This window comes from Eublepharis macularius, chromosome 5 (assembly GCF_028583425.1).
Source record: "Eublepharis macularius isolate TG4126 chromosome 5, MPM_Emac_v1.0, whole genome shotgun sequence".
In the NCBI taxonomy this organism is placed as follows: domain Eukaryota; kingdom Metazoa; phylum Chordata; class Lepidosauria; order Squamata; family Eublepharidae; genus Eublepharis; species Eublepharis macularius.
Window position 1 is genome coordinate 42,011,436 of NC_072794.1, and position 15,044 is coordinate 42,026,479.

General features: G+C 42.2%; 1 protein-coding gene across 3 annotated transcripts in view; it reads left to right on the plus strand.

The window, feature by feature from the left end:
- Positions 1-15,044, plus strand: part of NEK7 (NIMA related kinase 7) — a 115,021-nt gene that overhangs the window by 85,919 nt on the left and 14,058 nt on the right. For all 3 annotated transcript variants that reach the window (XM_054981188.1, XM_054981191.1, XM_054981189.1), the window contains 3 exons: positions 6,850-6,958; positions 8,417-8,524; positions 14,936-15,030. In XM_054981188.1, the coding sequence (XP_054837163.1) occupies positions 6,850-6,958; positions 8,417-8,524; positions 14,936-15,030 (312 nt within the window). The remainder of the gene's footprint in view (positions 1-6,849; positions 6,959-8,416; positions 8,525-14,935; positions 15,031-15,044) is intronic.

Genomic DNA, 15,044 nt, shown 5'->3' on the forward strand with positions numbered 1-15,044 from the left:
TGGGGGCTGGAGATCTTCTAGGATTGCAGCTGATCTCCAGATTACAGGTATCAGTTTCTCTAGAGAAAATGGCTACTTTGGAGGGTGGACTGTATGTCATTATATCCCAAAGAGGTCCCTTACCACCCTAGGCTCTGCCCCAAAATATCCAGGAATTCCCCAAACTGGAGTTGGCAACCCTAAGATAAAGTAAAACTCCTTGTATGTCTTTGGGAAAAACTCTTCCACCTGATCCTAATTTTCCATCTTTAAAATGGAAATAGTTAACAAAATATTTCCATATCTTCCAGTGTGGAGCAGTTGCTAGAGTGTCAGATCTGAATCTGGGAGACCCAGTTGGAATCTCCTCTCTGCCATGGAAGCTCACTAGGTGACCTTGGGCCAGTCACACACACTTGGGCTGCTTCCACACACATCGGATAATCCACTTTCAATGCTCTTTAGTGAACATTTGGAACGGCTTTTCCATGTGTGGAACAAAAAATCCTCTTCCAAAGGATTGCTAAAGTGCATTTAAAGTGCACTATTCAACGTGTGTGGAAATGGCCTTAGACTAATCTACCTCATAGTGTTGTTGTAAGGATAAAATAGAGGAGAAGAAAAGGCAGAGTATACATAAAGCAAACAAACAGTGTAGTTGCTTTCTTTTGGTTAAAATATTTCTGTTCACTCAGACTTTTAAGTACAAGGAGAAAGCTACCTGGGAAATTATTTTAAGTTGTCTGGTCTATATTTTAAAGCTGGATTGGGCTTTTAAGACTAGATTTTAATTATTATTGTTTAATGTTTTGTTTTTATTATTTTACAAGTGGGGGACCTGCAAGGACTTGTGGGGGGCATCTCTTGTTTCCCCTCCTGCTCCATGTCCTCTTTCCCTTCACTGCCCCCAAAGCTTCTCCCTGTCATGAGTCAGCCTCAGCCCCGACTGGCCACCTTACCTAGTGCCTCAGAGTCCTCCTCAGAGTCCTCCTCAGAAGATGAGCAGGAAGGGCCAGCAGGATCTCCTCTAGAGTCGGAAGCCCCTGCAGAAGCTATTGGAGAGGAGGAGCAGTCAGAAACCACTGCTGCTGCTCCAGAGGGAATTCAGCAAGAACAGCCTGGAGCTTCTGCAGAGACTGTCAGGGACGAGGAACAGCCAGAAACCTCCACAGAGGCTGTAAGAGATAAAGACTCCCCCAGGGCAAGAGCGAAATCTGAGCCTCTGGGGCCAGCTGAAAGGAGGAAACTTAGAGATAAGGTAGCGCTTCTGGAGAGGCATAGGAGTGGCCGTCTGCAAGCACAACGCCGGGCTGAGCTGTTCGAGGGAGAGGCAACAGCTGTCCCTCATTAGGACAGCAATAAAGGAAGACGCTGAGGAAACCAAGCGTGGAAGCAACTCAGCTCGCCACTCCCTGCTACCTGGACGTTCGTGTACCCTGCTCTACTGCTTGCTTGGACTTTGACCTTGTCCTGCTTACTGACTACTCTTCTGCCTGCCCCTCTCTCTCTGACTGATAGCCTGACCCTGACACCTGGCCTGACTCCTGGATCCTGGTTTTGCTGTCTTGCAATACTGAACTCCTGCCTGCTGTGTTCAGCCCTGCAGTACCAGTGAGCCTCCTGCCTGCTGTGCTCAGCCCTGTGTGCGACACTCCCACTTTTTCTGCTTCCTTTTCTCCTTCTTACTTGTCTTTTCATGTTCCCTTGTTTTCACCTTTCACCTTTCCACCTCAGGCAGCCTCTTCTATATGGTCCAGTTGCCAGGCTGAGTTGCATGGTGGGGAACCTGCAAGAACTTGAAGTTGGTACTTCATTTTTCCCTGTATCCCCTTCCTCACACCATTTCCTCTTTCCTTCCTCCTTATGCTCACCTTTCCCTGTATCCTTCTCTCCTCCAAACTCACTAAATCACTTACCTTTCATCTGCCCTCCATCTTCATCTATATTTATTAATTTGCTTCATTTTCATACTGCCTTTTTCCATAATGGGAACTCAAAGCAGCTTGCATCATGCTTCTTGCCACCATATTATCCTCACAATAACTCTGAGAGGAAGGTTAGGCTGAGAGCGTGTGTGACTGTCCCAAGGTCACCCAGTAACCTGCCAAAGTACAGTGGTGATTCCCACATCCTCCTCTGAAACTCCAACCACTACACTAAAGCTCACTGGCTTTAAGGGAGGCTGCTGTTGGAACAGTAGCAAGCAGCCAGGCCTGGGTGAGGTCTCCAGTCATGTGGCGATTGTTTCTGGGCCTGGTCCAGATGAGCCTCTCTCAAAGGGCCCTGCCTCCTCCTCTTGCCTTTTCTTGACAGAAACCAAGCCTGGAATACTGATCTAACTGTTGCTTGGTTGTCTAGCAACAAACACCGAGGGCATCTGGTTAAAGCTACAGAAGCTCCTTTAATCATTTTGGGGGTTTTTAACCTCCACTTTTTTTTTCGTTTTCAGGTTTTTCTGCAACCCTGGGATACTTTCCAGGTGTGTAGAAAGATCTGTCTTGTTTGTTCATGGCTCCACTCTCCATATTTAAGTATGCATAGATTAGGGCCGCTTCACAATTAGTAAATAAGATTTTGTAAGCTGCTAGAGAGGCAGCATAAAATTTTCTTAATAATAAAATCAGTGTAATTTTGAAGACAAACATAGTAAAGATTGTAATGCACTTTACAAATCGGGCGAAGCCACACATGTCTAGAAATAGCAATTCAGCTTCACGGATTTGTGAGTGAAATTCTGGTTCTGTGCTTGAATGGATAGTAGAAAAATAGGTTCTTGACTCCTGTCTGATTTCTCAAGTGGAATTAAGAAGCAATTCAGATGTTCAGAAAAGATTCAGGATAGAGTCCTTCTGTGACCATAACACTTCAGAATGAATATGGTGATGCAAGGATGAGTTGTAATGGCTCTCTGACTCAAACACCTCCTACAAGGAGAAAGCTAGCCTATTAGACCTAGGATAGGTCTGAGGTTGGCAACAGACCTGAAGAACAGTGTTCTGTCCCTTTAATAGAGGGTTTATTTGTGGAAGTAGGCAGCTGACTCTTTCCATCAAGACTCTGTAAAAGAGTCAGGACCATCTGGCAATCCTTGTCAGGTCTTTGCTTCCTGGTCTGCTACCTTTCTGCTTGCAAGGAATTTTAAGATAGGGGAAATATTTTTTTAAATTATTCCTGTTTCTGGGTAAGGTGATTGAGCGGGCGGCGGAGAACCAACTGCAGAATTTCCTGAAGGAGACCTTGGCCCTAGATCCCTTCCAGTCTGGGTTTCACCCGGGACATGGAGTGGAGACATTGCTGGTCGCCCCCATAGATGATCTCTGCAGACACCTGGATCGAGGTGGATCGGTGTTGCTGATTTTATTAGACCTTGGCCAGCGGTGTTCGATACAGTCGATTATGATCTTTTGACCCACCACCTCGCCGGTGTGGGAATTCAGGGGACAGCACTACAGTGGCTTGTCTCCTTTCTTCACGGTCACGGACAGAGGGTGGTGCTAGGAGATAAGTTATTGTCCCATTGGCCACTAATATGTGGTGTGCCGCAGGGGGCAATACTCTCCCCATTACTGTTTAACATAGATATGCGCCCCCTTGCCCAGTTGCCGTGGAGTTTCAGGCTTGGGTACCACCAATATGCGGATGACACCCAGCTATATCTGTTGATGGATGGACAGCCTGGATCTGCCCCAGATGTCCTGGAACATGCTTTTGAAGCCGTGGCTGGACGGTTGAGACAAAGTCTGTTGAAGTTAAACCCTGCGAGGACAGAGATCCTGTACTTGAGTCGCGGAAACGTGGATTCGGGACCCTGGCTTCCTGCACTCGATGGGGCGGTGCTTATGCTGGCCCTGAGAGTCAGGAGCCTGGGGGTGATCTTGGATGCCTCCTTGACAATGGAGGCCCAGATCACGGCGTTTGCCAGGTCCTTGTTTTTCTGTCTTCCACAGGCCAGGCAGCTTGTCCCCTATCTTTTGTTCCGTGACTTAACTACAGTGGTCCAGGCAATGGTCACCCCTAGGTTAGACTACTGTAACGCGCTCTGCACAGGGCTTCCCTTGAACCTGATCTGGTGGTTTCAGCTGGTGCAGAATGCGGTGGCGCGTGTCATCATGGGGTTGCCGATAAGTGAGCACATAACACCGGCACTGCGTCAGCTGCACTGGCTACCGGTGGAGTACCGAATCAAGTTCAAGGTTTTGGTATTAACCTATAAAGCCCTATGCGGACTGGGACCGGTGTATCTGCAGGACCGCCTCTCCCCATATGAACCCCAGAGGACTCTGTTCTAGTGAGAAACATCTGTTAAAGGTCCCTGGCCCCAGGGAGGCTCACCTGGCATCGACCAGGGCCAGGGCCTTTTCAGTCCTGGCCCCAGCGTGGTGGAACACTCTGTCTAATGAGACCAAGGCCTGGCAAGATTTGTTATCTTTTTGCCGGGCCTGCAAGATGGAGCTGTTCCGCCAGGCATGTGGGTGGTGCTAGGCAGAGCCCCCCTGGCCAGTTGATGATGGATTGGGCCCTCCCCACCACCAATACCTCCATTTAAAAATCTTTAACTGTAAAGATGCTCTGACGATGATTTAAATCTGGTCAGTGGAATTTTATGCTGTTATGTTGATGTTTATATATGTATTTTAATCTGTGTAATTTTGGATGCTTTTAGGATTGTTAATTTATAATAACTGTTTTTTATATATTTTAACCTCTATGTGTCTGTAATCAGCCCTGAGCCTGCTGGAAATGTGGGGAGGGCAGAATAAAAGTCGAAAGTAAATAAATAAATAAAATAAAAAAAACCCCACTTCCCCATTTCCATGCCATGTGTGTTTTCTGAGTTCTTGAATCTGTTCCCAGTTCTATGGAAACCTATATCACATCCAAATCAGTAATGTTTATGTTCAACGTTGTTCTGTAAACTGCAGAGTTCTGATTGTGTGTGTTTAATGGTTCTGAATAGAAATATTGGAAGGGTGATGGGCAAGGAAGTGTTGCTTTCAGGACATATGTTGCCAGTGTAATATGCAAGACACTTGTTTCAAAAATTGGTTGCCTCAGTTAATGCACAGCTGTTAATTTCCTTTTCCACATCCTACTGAACCTTGTCTTGTCAAGCAGAGGAAGGCATCACGTAAAAAGTATAGATTGGTGGCAGACATACGGGCAACAGTTTTCTTCTCGGTTTGAACATCTCTGACAGCCGCCTCACACCTGCCAAGTTTGCAAGATTTTTGAGTTGGCAGCCTTATAGGTTCTTAGGCAATAGTAAAAGAGAACCGGCAGTTGTTTTGCTATCCTGGAATTACAATATGTGAAATAAATTTTTTATAGATATATATGTCTATATCTGGCAACGTAGCTTGTTATTAAATATTACATGAGAGTCAGTGCAGTGTAGTAGATACTGTTTCAGGTTTGGACTGGGAAGAGCCAGGTTCAAATTTTTGCTCAACTACAAAGCGTGCAAAGCGTCAGTTCAGACGCTGTGCAAGGCCATGCTTTAATTAAACTAGCTATGGTTAGCATGAATACAGGCCACTCCCCTAACTATAATTAGTTAAGTTGTGTCAGAACAGGATCTGAAGCCAGTTCAGTTCAGACATAATGCAAAAAACCATGACCTATTTTAACTGTAATTAGTGATACTAGGATTGGGCCTGCAGCCGATCAGTGAATCCTGACTTGACTTGGCAAATCCTGGTTTCAGTGCTGTTGCTGTTTCCCCCTCTTCCCTGCCAGAGATCAAGAGTTTTTCCCTGCCTGCCTCACTTCACTCACTGCCTTATTGCATCACCGTCTTGTTTACCATCATCGACTGCTTGCACTAACAGTATGAGGATGGGGAAGCTTCTCTTGGAACAACAGTCAGCTTCTGGGCCACCTCACCCTAACTGAGAGTAGCTAAGGAAACCTGTGAATTAAGTTTGGCTTGGAAATCATAATGTGGTTTTGTGTAACTTATAAATGCAGACACCATGGCTTAATCTAGGTTTAATTTCATCTTTAAACAGCTTGTTCCTTCAAATATGCCCTCCTAGGCTACAGAAAGGGCAATGAAACCAGCATTTGTTGAGGTAAACCAGGATTTGAGGGATCATCTGTAAGGTTTATCATGGCGTCGCTACTGCTAGTTAACCATACTTAAAATAAACCTTTTAAAAATAAAAAATAAAATAAACAATATATCTGAGGGTCCTAGAGCCAGTAACTGTTTTCCAGCCAAATTGGATTGATGTGAAGGAGGGGAGGACAACTAATTTTTTTTTTAAAAATCTCTGCATTTAAAAAATAGTTCAGTAGCTCCAAAGTGAAAGCAAGGTCTTGATGGCATTGCAGTGGAATATAAACAGAATCCATGAGGGATAGAACGTTGAAGACAATGACTATCTCCCAATTCTCAGAGCCAGTGTGGTATAATCCACGCTCTGAAACACATTGTGTAACCTTGAACCAGTCATTGATTCTCAACCTAACCTATCTCACAGGTTCGTAGTGATGATAAAATGGAGCCGGTAGGAAACAGATGCTTCCCTGAACTGCTTTGTGGAGAGACAGGATAAAAATATACTAAATAAATCCTGGACCCTCTATATATTATTAGGAAGTTCTCATTCAGCCCCTGGTGTTTCCTTCAGTATTGAGTTGGGTTTTTCAGACTCAGGTGTTTTGGAGTTTTTTTTTCCAGTTAAGGAGAAAAAGTCCTGAAGGTATTGCTTTATCCCCAGTTAAATATCAACTCTTCCTTTTGACTGTGTTAACCATTGTTGTTTAAAGTAATAACAAATTTCATCTTGTTCACTGTTTCCCCATATTTACTGTATTCATAAACCCAGATTTCAAACATCCTCCTTCTTCTTCTTTTTTTAAAAAAAGCATTTTAAGAAACAGAAGCGACTGATTCCCGAAAGGACTGTTTGGAAGTATTTTGTTCAGCTGTGCAGTGCCTTAGAGCATATGCATTCACGGCGCGTCATGCATCGAGGTAACTTAATTGCGTTGAACTAATAAAGTGCAAAGATGGTGACTGGAGAAAAAAGAAAGGCAATGTTTGTTTTATTTGCAGAAATCTATTTTACTGTAAGAATTGGTAATAATATTTATGGCTGAATGCACAAAATAGTAATGGGACATGATCATAAGATATAGATCATTGATTTGTCAAAGTCAGTATGTCTCCTTTGGTTGTAGCTCTTCAGGATCTTGGGTAGAGGTCTTTTACATCACCTACTGCCCGATCCTTTTAACAGTGGATGCCAGAGATTGAACCTGGGATCTTCTGCATGCCAAGCTAATGTTCTACCACTGAGCTTGGCCCATCCCTTTGCCTTTCTCCTCTGAAGAAAACTGTTTTCCTTTGGGAAGATGAGAAAATATGGTTAAATGAACAATCTACACTCACTTATATGTCATTTTGTATGCTGTTGATTCTTAATAGGTTTATCATGTGTTTGTTTATGAGATAGTTATAAAAAGGGTCCCCCCCCTTTTATTTTTTACTTTAAGCCTCCCCAGTAATTAAAAAAAAATCATGATAGGCTCTGAGAAGTAGCACACTGCTTAGCACTTGTTAAAATCTTGAATGAATGCAACAGGCTCTGGCTGGGTATGAAAGTGTTTGAAATGTCATTTTTGGACTATTGGGAAAAGGCCTAATATGATTGGGCAGCTGCATTTTACTTAAGGTAATCAATTTCTTGATCAAATATTACTATTCTGTCTTTACCAGATGACATACCCAAATACACATTTCAGTTTATATTGGATTGAAAAAAATAAATGGTTTATAGAGATTTTAGAAGGCAAATCACTCCTGGCTCTCCTGAATTTTGAAAAATTCAAATGTTTTAAGGAGTACCTTACCTGTTCAAGATCCACTGAGCACAATCACCTAATGTGTAGTTTGGTTCTTTAAGAAAACGAAACGTTTTTTTAATTACCATGTCTTAGGAGCGGCAGATTTGAAACTGGCTAGTACTGTTCGGGTCTTGAGATCCTGGTCTTTTTTCCCCTTAAGGAAAGATTCTTCCAAGGAAGCCAGACTCCTCCTCACCAGTTGAAGAGGATTCTAGCTTGGAGAGGAAATGTTTACCACCAGTTGGACCAACTGGGCCAACTTTTCTTGAATAGTCAATATGAATCAAGACAGGCAAAAGTTGAGACACGTCTTTCCAAATGCGTTGCCTACACCAATCAAAACAACTAATCCAAACAACTCTAATGACTGGAGATCCTGAACACCTGCTTATCAGCTAAATCAGAGTAGATGCTAGCAATTTTTTATTTGTTCTGTGATTAGCAACAAACAAATCACAAAATTAGATTACTGATCATATGCGGGGAGGATGGGCTATAAATTGAATTAATAATAATAATTTATAATGTTACAATTGGTGGATTTTCCTCTGTCACGTATTGTTTAAAAATATTTCTCTTTTTACAGACATCAAGCCTGCAAATGTCTTCATCACAGCTACAGGAGTAGTAAAACTTGGAGACCTTGGACTGGGAAGATTTTTTAGCTCCAAAACTACAGCTGCACATTCTTTAGGTCAGAGAGAGTTCCATGATTTTATAATGATGGGTGGAAATTAAATTCACAAAGATTGGAAGTGAACTGTTTTTAAAAAGTAAATACAATTTTCTTACCCAAGATGAATTTTAAGAAGGATTCAGGGTATGGGTTCTAAAGGTTATGCATTATCATTAAAATGCTCTTTTCCCTTTGGGATGTTTCAGTGAAAATACCTATTTGTATTGAAGCTGTTCTTATTGTAAACTGAGCTTCGTGATAACAGGGGCTTCTAGAGAAGATTGTTAAAAACTTAGATATTGCTGTAGGAGGTGATCCCTTTCTTCCTCTTGGGTTTTTGGGGCACCTTTTGGGGCACTAATCAGTTGATTTGATGGATCAGATTACAGAGTTCTGCTTTACTATGAGGTTGAGTCTGATCTAAAATGGATCTTGATCAGCCTCTTCAAGGCTTCCAGGCTCTGGAATGCAGCAGAAGAAACTACAGTGCAGCCACATAGCATGCCTGGAGGCTGCCACCTCTATTGTGGTCTTAATGCTAAAAGCAGAGCTGCAGTAATGGTGATGGAAGCTGCAAGATAAAGTGATCCTCTAGGATCTGCCAAGCCAGCCAGGTTCTTCCTGGAAAATTTGGAGCCATAGGAGGTAGAAACAGTTGCCAGCTAATGTTCGCCGCCACCATCACAGTGTATATGATCCCTGTTTGAGAAAATGGCTTACACAAATGGGGGCTACGTGTAACTACCTCAAGGCTACAGCTTCCCAAAGCACATGCCTGGCCTCTGCTGGCTAGTGTTAATGCTGAGGGTATCTTTGCAATATTTAGATTGTACAATAGCAATCAGTGTTTTGGAAATGCAAGTGAAGAATGCTATGCTTTTTGTAAACTGCAGATTACACTTCTTTTGTCTTATGTGTTGTTTGTTCATAGTTTAGATGCATTTATGGACAGTGGTTTTAATGTTGATCGTCCGTGGAGCAAGAGAGTTTTCAGCATGGCAAACTTGCTGTGAGTTCCTTTAGATCATAGGGTTTCCAGCCTCCCAGTGGTGGCTGGGGATCTCCCAAAATTACAAGTGATCTCTAGGCCACAGAGATCAGTTCGCCTGGAGAAAATGGCTGCTTTGGAGGGTGAACTCTATGGCATTATATCCTACTGAGGTTCCATCTCCAAACCCCACCCTTTCTAGGCCCCACCCCCACAATCTTAATGAATTTCCCAACCTGGAGAAGGCAACCATACTTGTAAGGCAAATCAGGATGAATCAATTATGCGTTTTCCTCAATTTGGCACTGTTCCATCACAAAAATCTAGTGCAGATACTTAAGTACTTTCAGAATTCAAGGGCCATCTTTTCCTCCATTTGTTCTTTAGTGGGTATCTGCACTGTTACTGGGAAGATAGCAAGCAGGGCAAGATAATGAGGCCCAGGGCCCAATGAAAAAGGTTTGTTTTAGTTATGAAATTACTGTTATATGCAATCTGAAGAGAAACTAGTTTCCGCTTTTACATCTTATTTCTTGTGTACTTACTGATCTATTGTTTGTATGTAATTCGTACCCCTCACTGTTGAGGGTTTTGTAATCTTGTAACAGCCAATGGCTATGTACAGTAAATCGACAGGGTACTGTTATATATTGTATTTCTGAAAAAAATCCCACTTTTGTTTAATAACACCCAGGCTGAGACCTACAAGTTTATTAACTATTTTGTAACGTTCTGGTCACTAAAAAGGGATTATTCTATCAGTGTCTGTTTAAAAAAATATAATATACCAGTGTGGCTGCAAACAAAGTCCTATCAATGTAAAGCTTTATTTTTCTAGCCTTTTTCATTGCAAAATCCGAGGTCAATTTCTTTTGCATGTTCACAGTCAATAGACAAAATGGTTTAGGTGGCTTAACTATGCTTGCCCCATTGTAGAACTCCTGCCATTTTTGATGAAAGCTTGCTTGCTGTAACTTCTTTCAGCTTCTTCCAGTCACTGGTAGTGTGCAAAGAATCCATAGGGCTATGCATATGTCACTGTATTGAAAACATTTTCCATCTTGATTTTTTTCATCTCCTTCCCTAAGTTACTGTATTGTTGCCTGACTGCAGACAGGGTGACAGGTACATAAATACATGGATATAAGTTTCTATAAATATCCTTAAGCATGAACTACAGTTTATCCTCATTTTTTTCTCATGGTAATAGGGATTGCAGTCTGGGCCCCTCCAGACCTCCAGTCTTCGCTGTGGTTTCACATAAACTATAACATCCCAGCTTAATCCTGCTTGCTTTGACACTGTCCGTTTTGCAGGCTGAGTTACCAGCTGGATCTATGTGGGAGAGAGAAAAAAGAGAGCAAAGATGATGAGATCATCATTTCTTGAGGCAAATTCGTTTTGCATGATCTTCTGCAAGCCAAATTCTGGTTTCACAAACTAACTGTAGTTTAAGATAAACTGTGGTTTCATACTATTTTTGAACCAGGCCATGGTGGTCGAGAGTGCTGTCTAGTCATAGCTGACTTATGGTGACCTCCCAGTGAGGTTTTCATGGCAAAAGACTATCAGATGTGCTTTGCCATTGCCTGCCTCTGCAACCTTGGTCTTTGCTGGAGGTCTCCCATCCAGGGCTTTTTTTCAGCAGGAACGCGGTGGAACGGAGTTCCGGAACCTCTTGAAAATGGTCACGTGGCCGGTGGCCCCGCCCCCTGATCTCCAGACAGAGAGGAGTTTAGATTGCCCTGCGCACCACATGGCGGCGCGGAGGGCAATCTAAACTCCCCTCTGTCTGGAGATCAGGGGGCGGGGCCACCGGCCATGTGACCATTTTCTCCAAGGGCAACGCACTGAGTTCCACCACCTCTTTTCCCAGAAAAAAGCCCTGCTCCCATCCAATTACTAACCAAAGCTGACTAGGCTTAGTCTCCATGATCTGACGAGATAAGGCTTGCCTGGACTATTCAGGTTGAAACATAAACCATGGTTTCATATTATGTCTGAACCAGGCTATACAGAGACTTCATTTCTAGTTATCAAAGCAATAGTAATGGATAGACTAATCCCCAACGAATTAGCTTAGCATAACTACTGACTGGTCTTTGTCTTTTTAATGATTAGATTTGAATTTTACATAATAGCATTTCACCCTGTAGTTCTTGGCCGTTTGGCCCTGCTTTTTGTTGTTGGATTTTTTCCTCATAGTCTCCTAATGATAGCTTAGTGAGAATGCTCTCATTGCATCTAAAAGAGGGGTGTAGTCAACAAAAGCTTATGCTGGAAGAAAATGTTATTCAACATTTCTCCTGTTTATTGTTAAACTGATCTTAGTGTGCTGAAAGTAGATATTGAATGCTTCCATTTGTATTATAGTTAAGATGTTTTACTAAACTCTACAAAATGCAAGCATTTGCTCTTCTTTCCCCCCCATCATCAATCTTTCACACTCATCTCAGCCCCCTAATGTATCAGCAGGTTTCTGAGAACAATTGGTTAAAGGTATCTTTGCTTTCAGTAAACTATAAACTTTCAAACCTTAAGTGTTTTCAGACACCTCCTGCCGATTCTGCAAAGTCTTTCTGTAATTGTTTCTTCCTCTGTGTTAGATCTGCAAATGCTATCGATCTATAACCTGTTAAATACTAGATGTGTTTTATTTTTATTCGTGTAATTCTGAAGAAAATTGTATCATTGGTGTTTCCATCAGTATACTGCAAAATCCTTGTGGTTTATGAGCTGAGAACATTAGGTGACCTTTTACATTTACACCTTTATCTAAAAGATAGAGGCGGGATTGGGAGGGATTATTGTGCTAAATGGCAGCATATTTAATTTTTTCTAGTTTGTTTTTGAACAGCATTTCTTAAACAAACTATTTGGAGTATGGCATCATGGAAAGTGACTTAGGATTTGTCCACACTTCGTCTTGAATCCACCACAGGGAGAAATGTCTATCCATGGAGTGCCTTGCCTTCTTCCTTCCATTGCGGACTTCCAGGCTGAGGGTTCACCATCCTCCAGGAGCAGCATTTCAGGGGCAGTGTGGGATGTGACAAGGGCAAGAGAGTCATGCTCAGCAGGCAGAAATAGATCCCAGAAACATTCTGGTAGATCAAAGCCAATTTAGAGAGTCTTTAAAATACTTCATGTCATTGTTTTTGTCATCTAGTGAAGCATTAGGCTTATTACATGAGTTAAGACATTTTTATTATGACAGCGTAAACTTTTCATGTTGTGCATTTGTAGCTGCATTAGAGGCCAGTAGTTCAATCTAAATGAGGAACTACTGTATATGAATAGTTTGCCATGTGGTAATGGCCACCATATGGAAAGATTTGAAGGCAACACTTTGACACTTGAACCTACTGCAGTCACCACTGTAGCTGAATACAATTTTAGGTGATATATATATAAACTGAAGATTTTTTAAAATCAGTTATATGGAACTTGGATACAAACTTTGACTTGTAACTTTTTGTTCAAAAATGTTCTTATCTGTCATTAAACACAGTTGCTTGTATCCTGCTACTCAGCTCAGCTAAGTTTGGTGTCTTTCTCCAGTACAAGAAGACTTCTGCTAGAGGAATGATTTTATTTCTTGTAAGGTCCCTTTTGTACATGTTGTTTTTCCGACACAGAGATGGTGCCTACTAGGGGTGTGCGCTTCAGGTATCTGATTCAGGTAAAATACCCTAATCGGGTCTGATTCGGAAAGCTTCTTTATTTCCGAATCAGGGCCAGCATGTTTCAGAAATACCGAAACAAAGCTTCTCAAAGCATTCGTAATGCTTTGGGAAGCTTCGGGGCCCCCAGGGGTTAAGTTTAAAGGGCCCTGTCGCAAGCAGCAGGGCCCTTTAAACATTTTCATTCCCACCCTTTCCTCCCCACCTCTACTTACCTTGCACTGGCTGGAGGAGGAGGCCCTCCTGTCCCTTCGCTGGCCTCTGGCAGTGGCGGCCCTCTCTGCCGGCCAGCTGTGCTGGCGGTGGTGACAGGGAAGGCCCTCTCTGGTGGCGAGCCGCAACGGCCGCGATGGCAGCAGGGAAGGCCCTGTCTGCCAGCCAACCGTGCCGGCCATGGCGGTGGCAGGGAAGGCCTTCTCCACTGGCCAGCTAGCCAGCGCAGCATTGGTGGCTGGAGCCTGATCAGGTAAGTGGGGTGGGGGTTGGGGGTTGGGAGGTGGAGTTAAAGGGTGGGGTGGGAGTTTACGGGTGGGGTGGCCTCCCCCCTCCCCCATCACTTCAGTGTGCTCCGAATCTTTACAGAGCATACTGAAGCGACTTAGAAACCCAAATCCGAAGCGGCATGCTGCTTTGGATTTCAGGGTTTTTTTCTGAAGCTTTTTCCCACTTTGGGTAATCCCGAAGCGGGAAACCCGAATATTTTTTGGGTGCACACCCCCTAGTGCCTACTTGGGCAAAACCCTGTGTGCTATCACCTCATATTTATAGACCTGTCTTCCTTCTCCAAATCTGAGACCCATGGTGGGTCAAAACATGAAAATCCAATATGTATAAAACATCAAAGGATAAATGTTAAAATAGCCAGCAATAACAAATTGCAAGCCGGTGTGTTCAAAACACTCATCCAGACAAGTCAAAACCCTTCTAAAAAGTTCAGTCCTGCATCCTCTCCCAAATGGCAGAAGGAATTGTGGATCTTCTGAAGTCCTCTGGAAGACTATTCTATAGCATTGCAGCAGCTGCTAAAAACACACACAAAGAGCATTCTTTCATAGTTTTGCATAAGTTAAAACCATTTGAACTCATGGCTGTGCCAAATAGAACTGCCAGTGGTTTAAAACAATTTTAAAATAATCTTTCATTAAAGCAATTATATGTTCCTATAGCATTTTGTGCACTTTGAAGATAAGGTTTCTGAAGATCAGGTTTTCAAAAAATATTTATGAACACAGGATTTTAGCCTCTGTAAAACCAAGTTTTCTTAACTGCTTACCCTTGTTTATTAGGGACAAGAGCCTAGTCTGGTTTACTGAACAAGATAAATATTTTCTCTTTAGTTGCACCACTACTGAAGAATTTATTTGTAATAAATGCTGTACAAATGAGGAAGTATACTGATAATGTCTGTATTATAAAATATACTATGAGTTTATAAATTACAACGAATATAGAATATATGTTGCTAAATCATTGAATATGGAAGTTTGTGATACTTTTATCTTTGTACTTTAGAGCAAATGTCTCTTTTAAAAAATTCATAAATCATAAAGAACTTTAATAATTCTGCAATTGCATAAGTTTCTGTTCATTTACAGCAGCCATCTGCATGGCTTTATTTATGTTTCTACTATTTGTTTTAATTAACTAGCATTAAGTAGTAGTTTTTTAAACCAAATTACTGAAATGTTTGTAGAAAGTATCGTGTCAGTGTTTTAAGAATTTGTTTATTGATTAAGTATATTTCTGTATTTGCTACAGTAGGAACACCTTATTACATGTCTCCAGAGAGAATCCATGAAAATGGATACAACTTCAAATCTGACATCTGGTCTCTAGGATGTCTGTTGTATGAGGTAATATTGGCAAT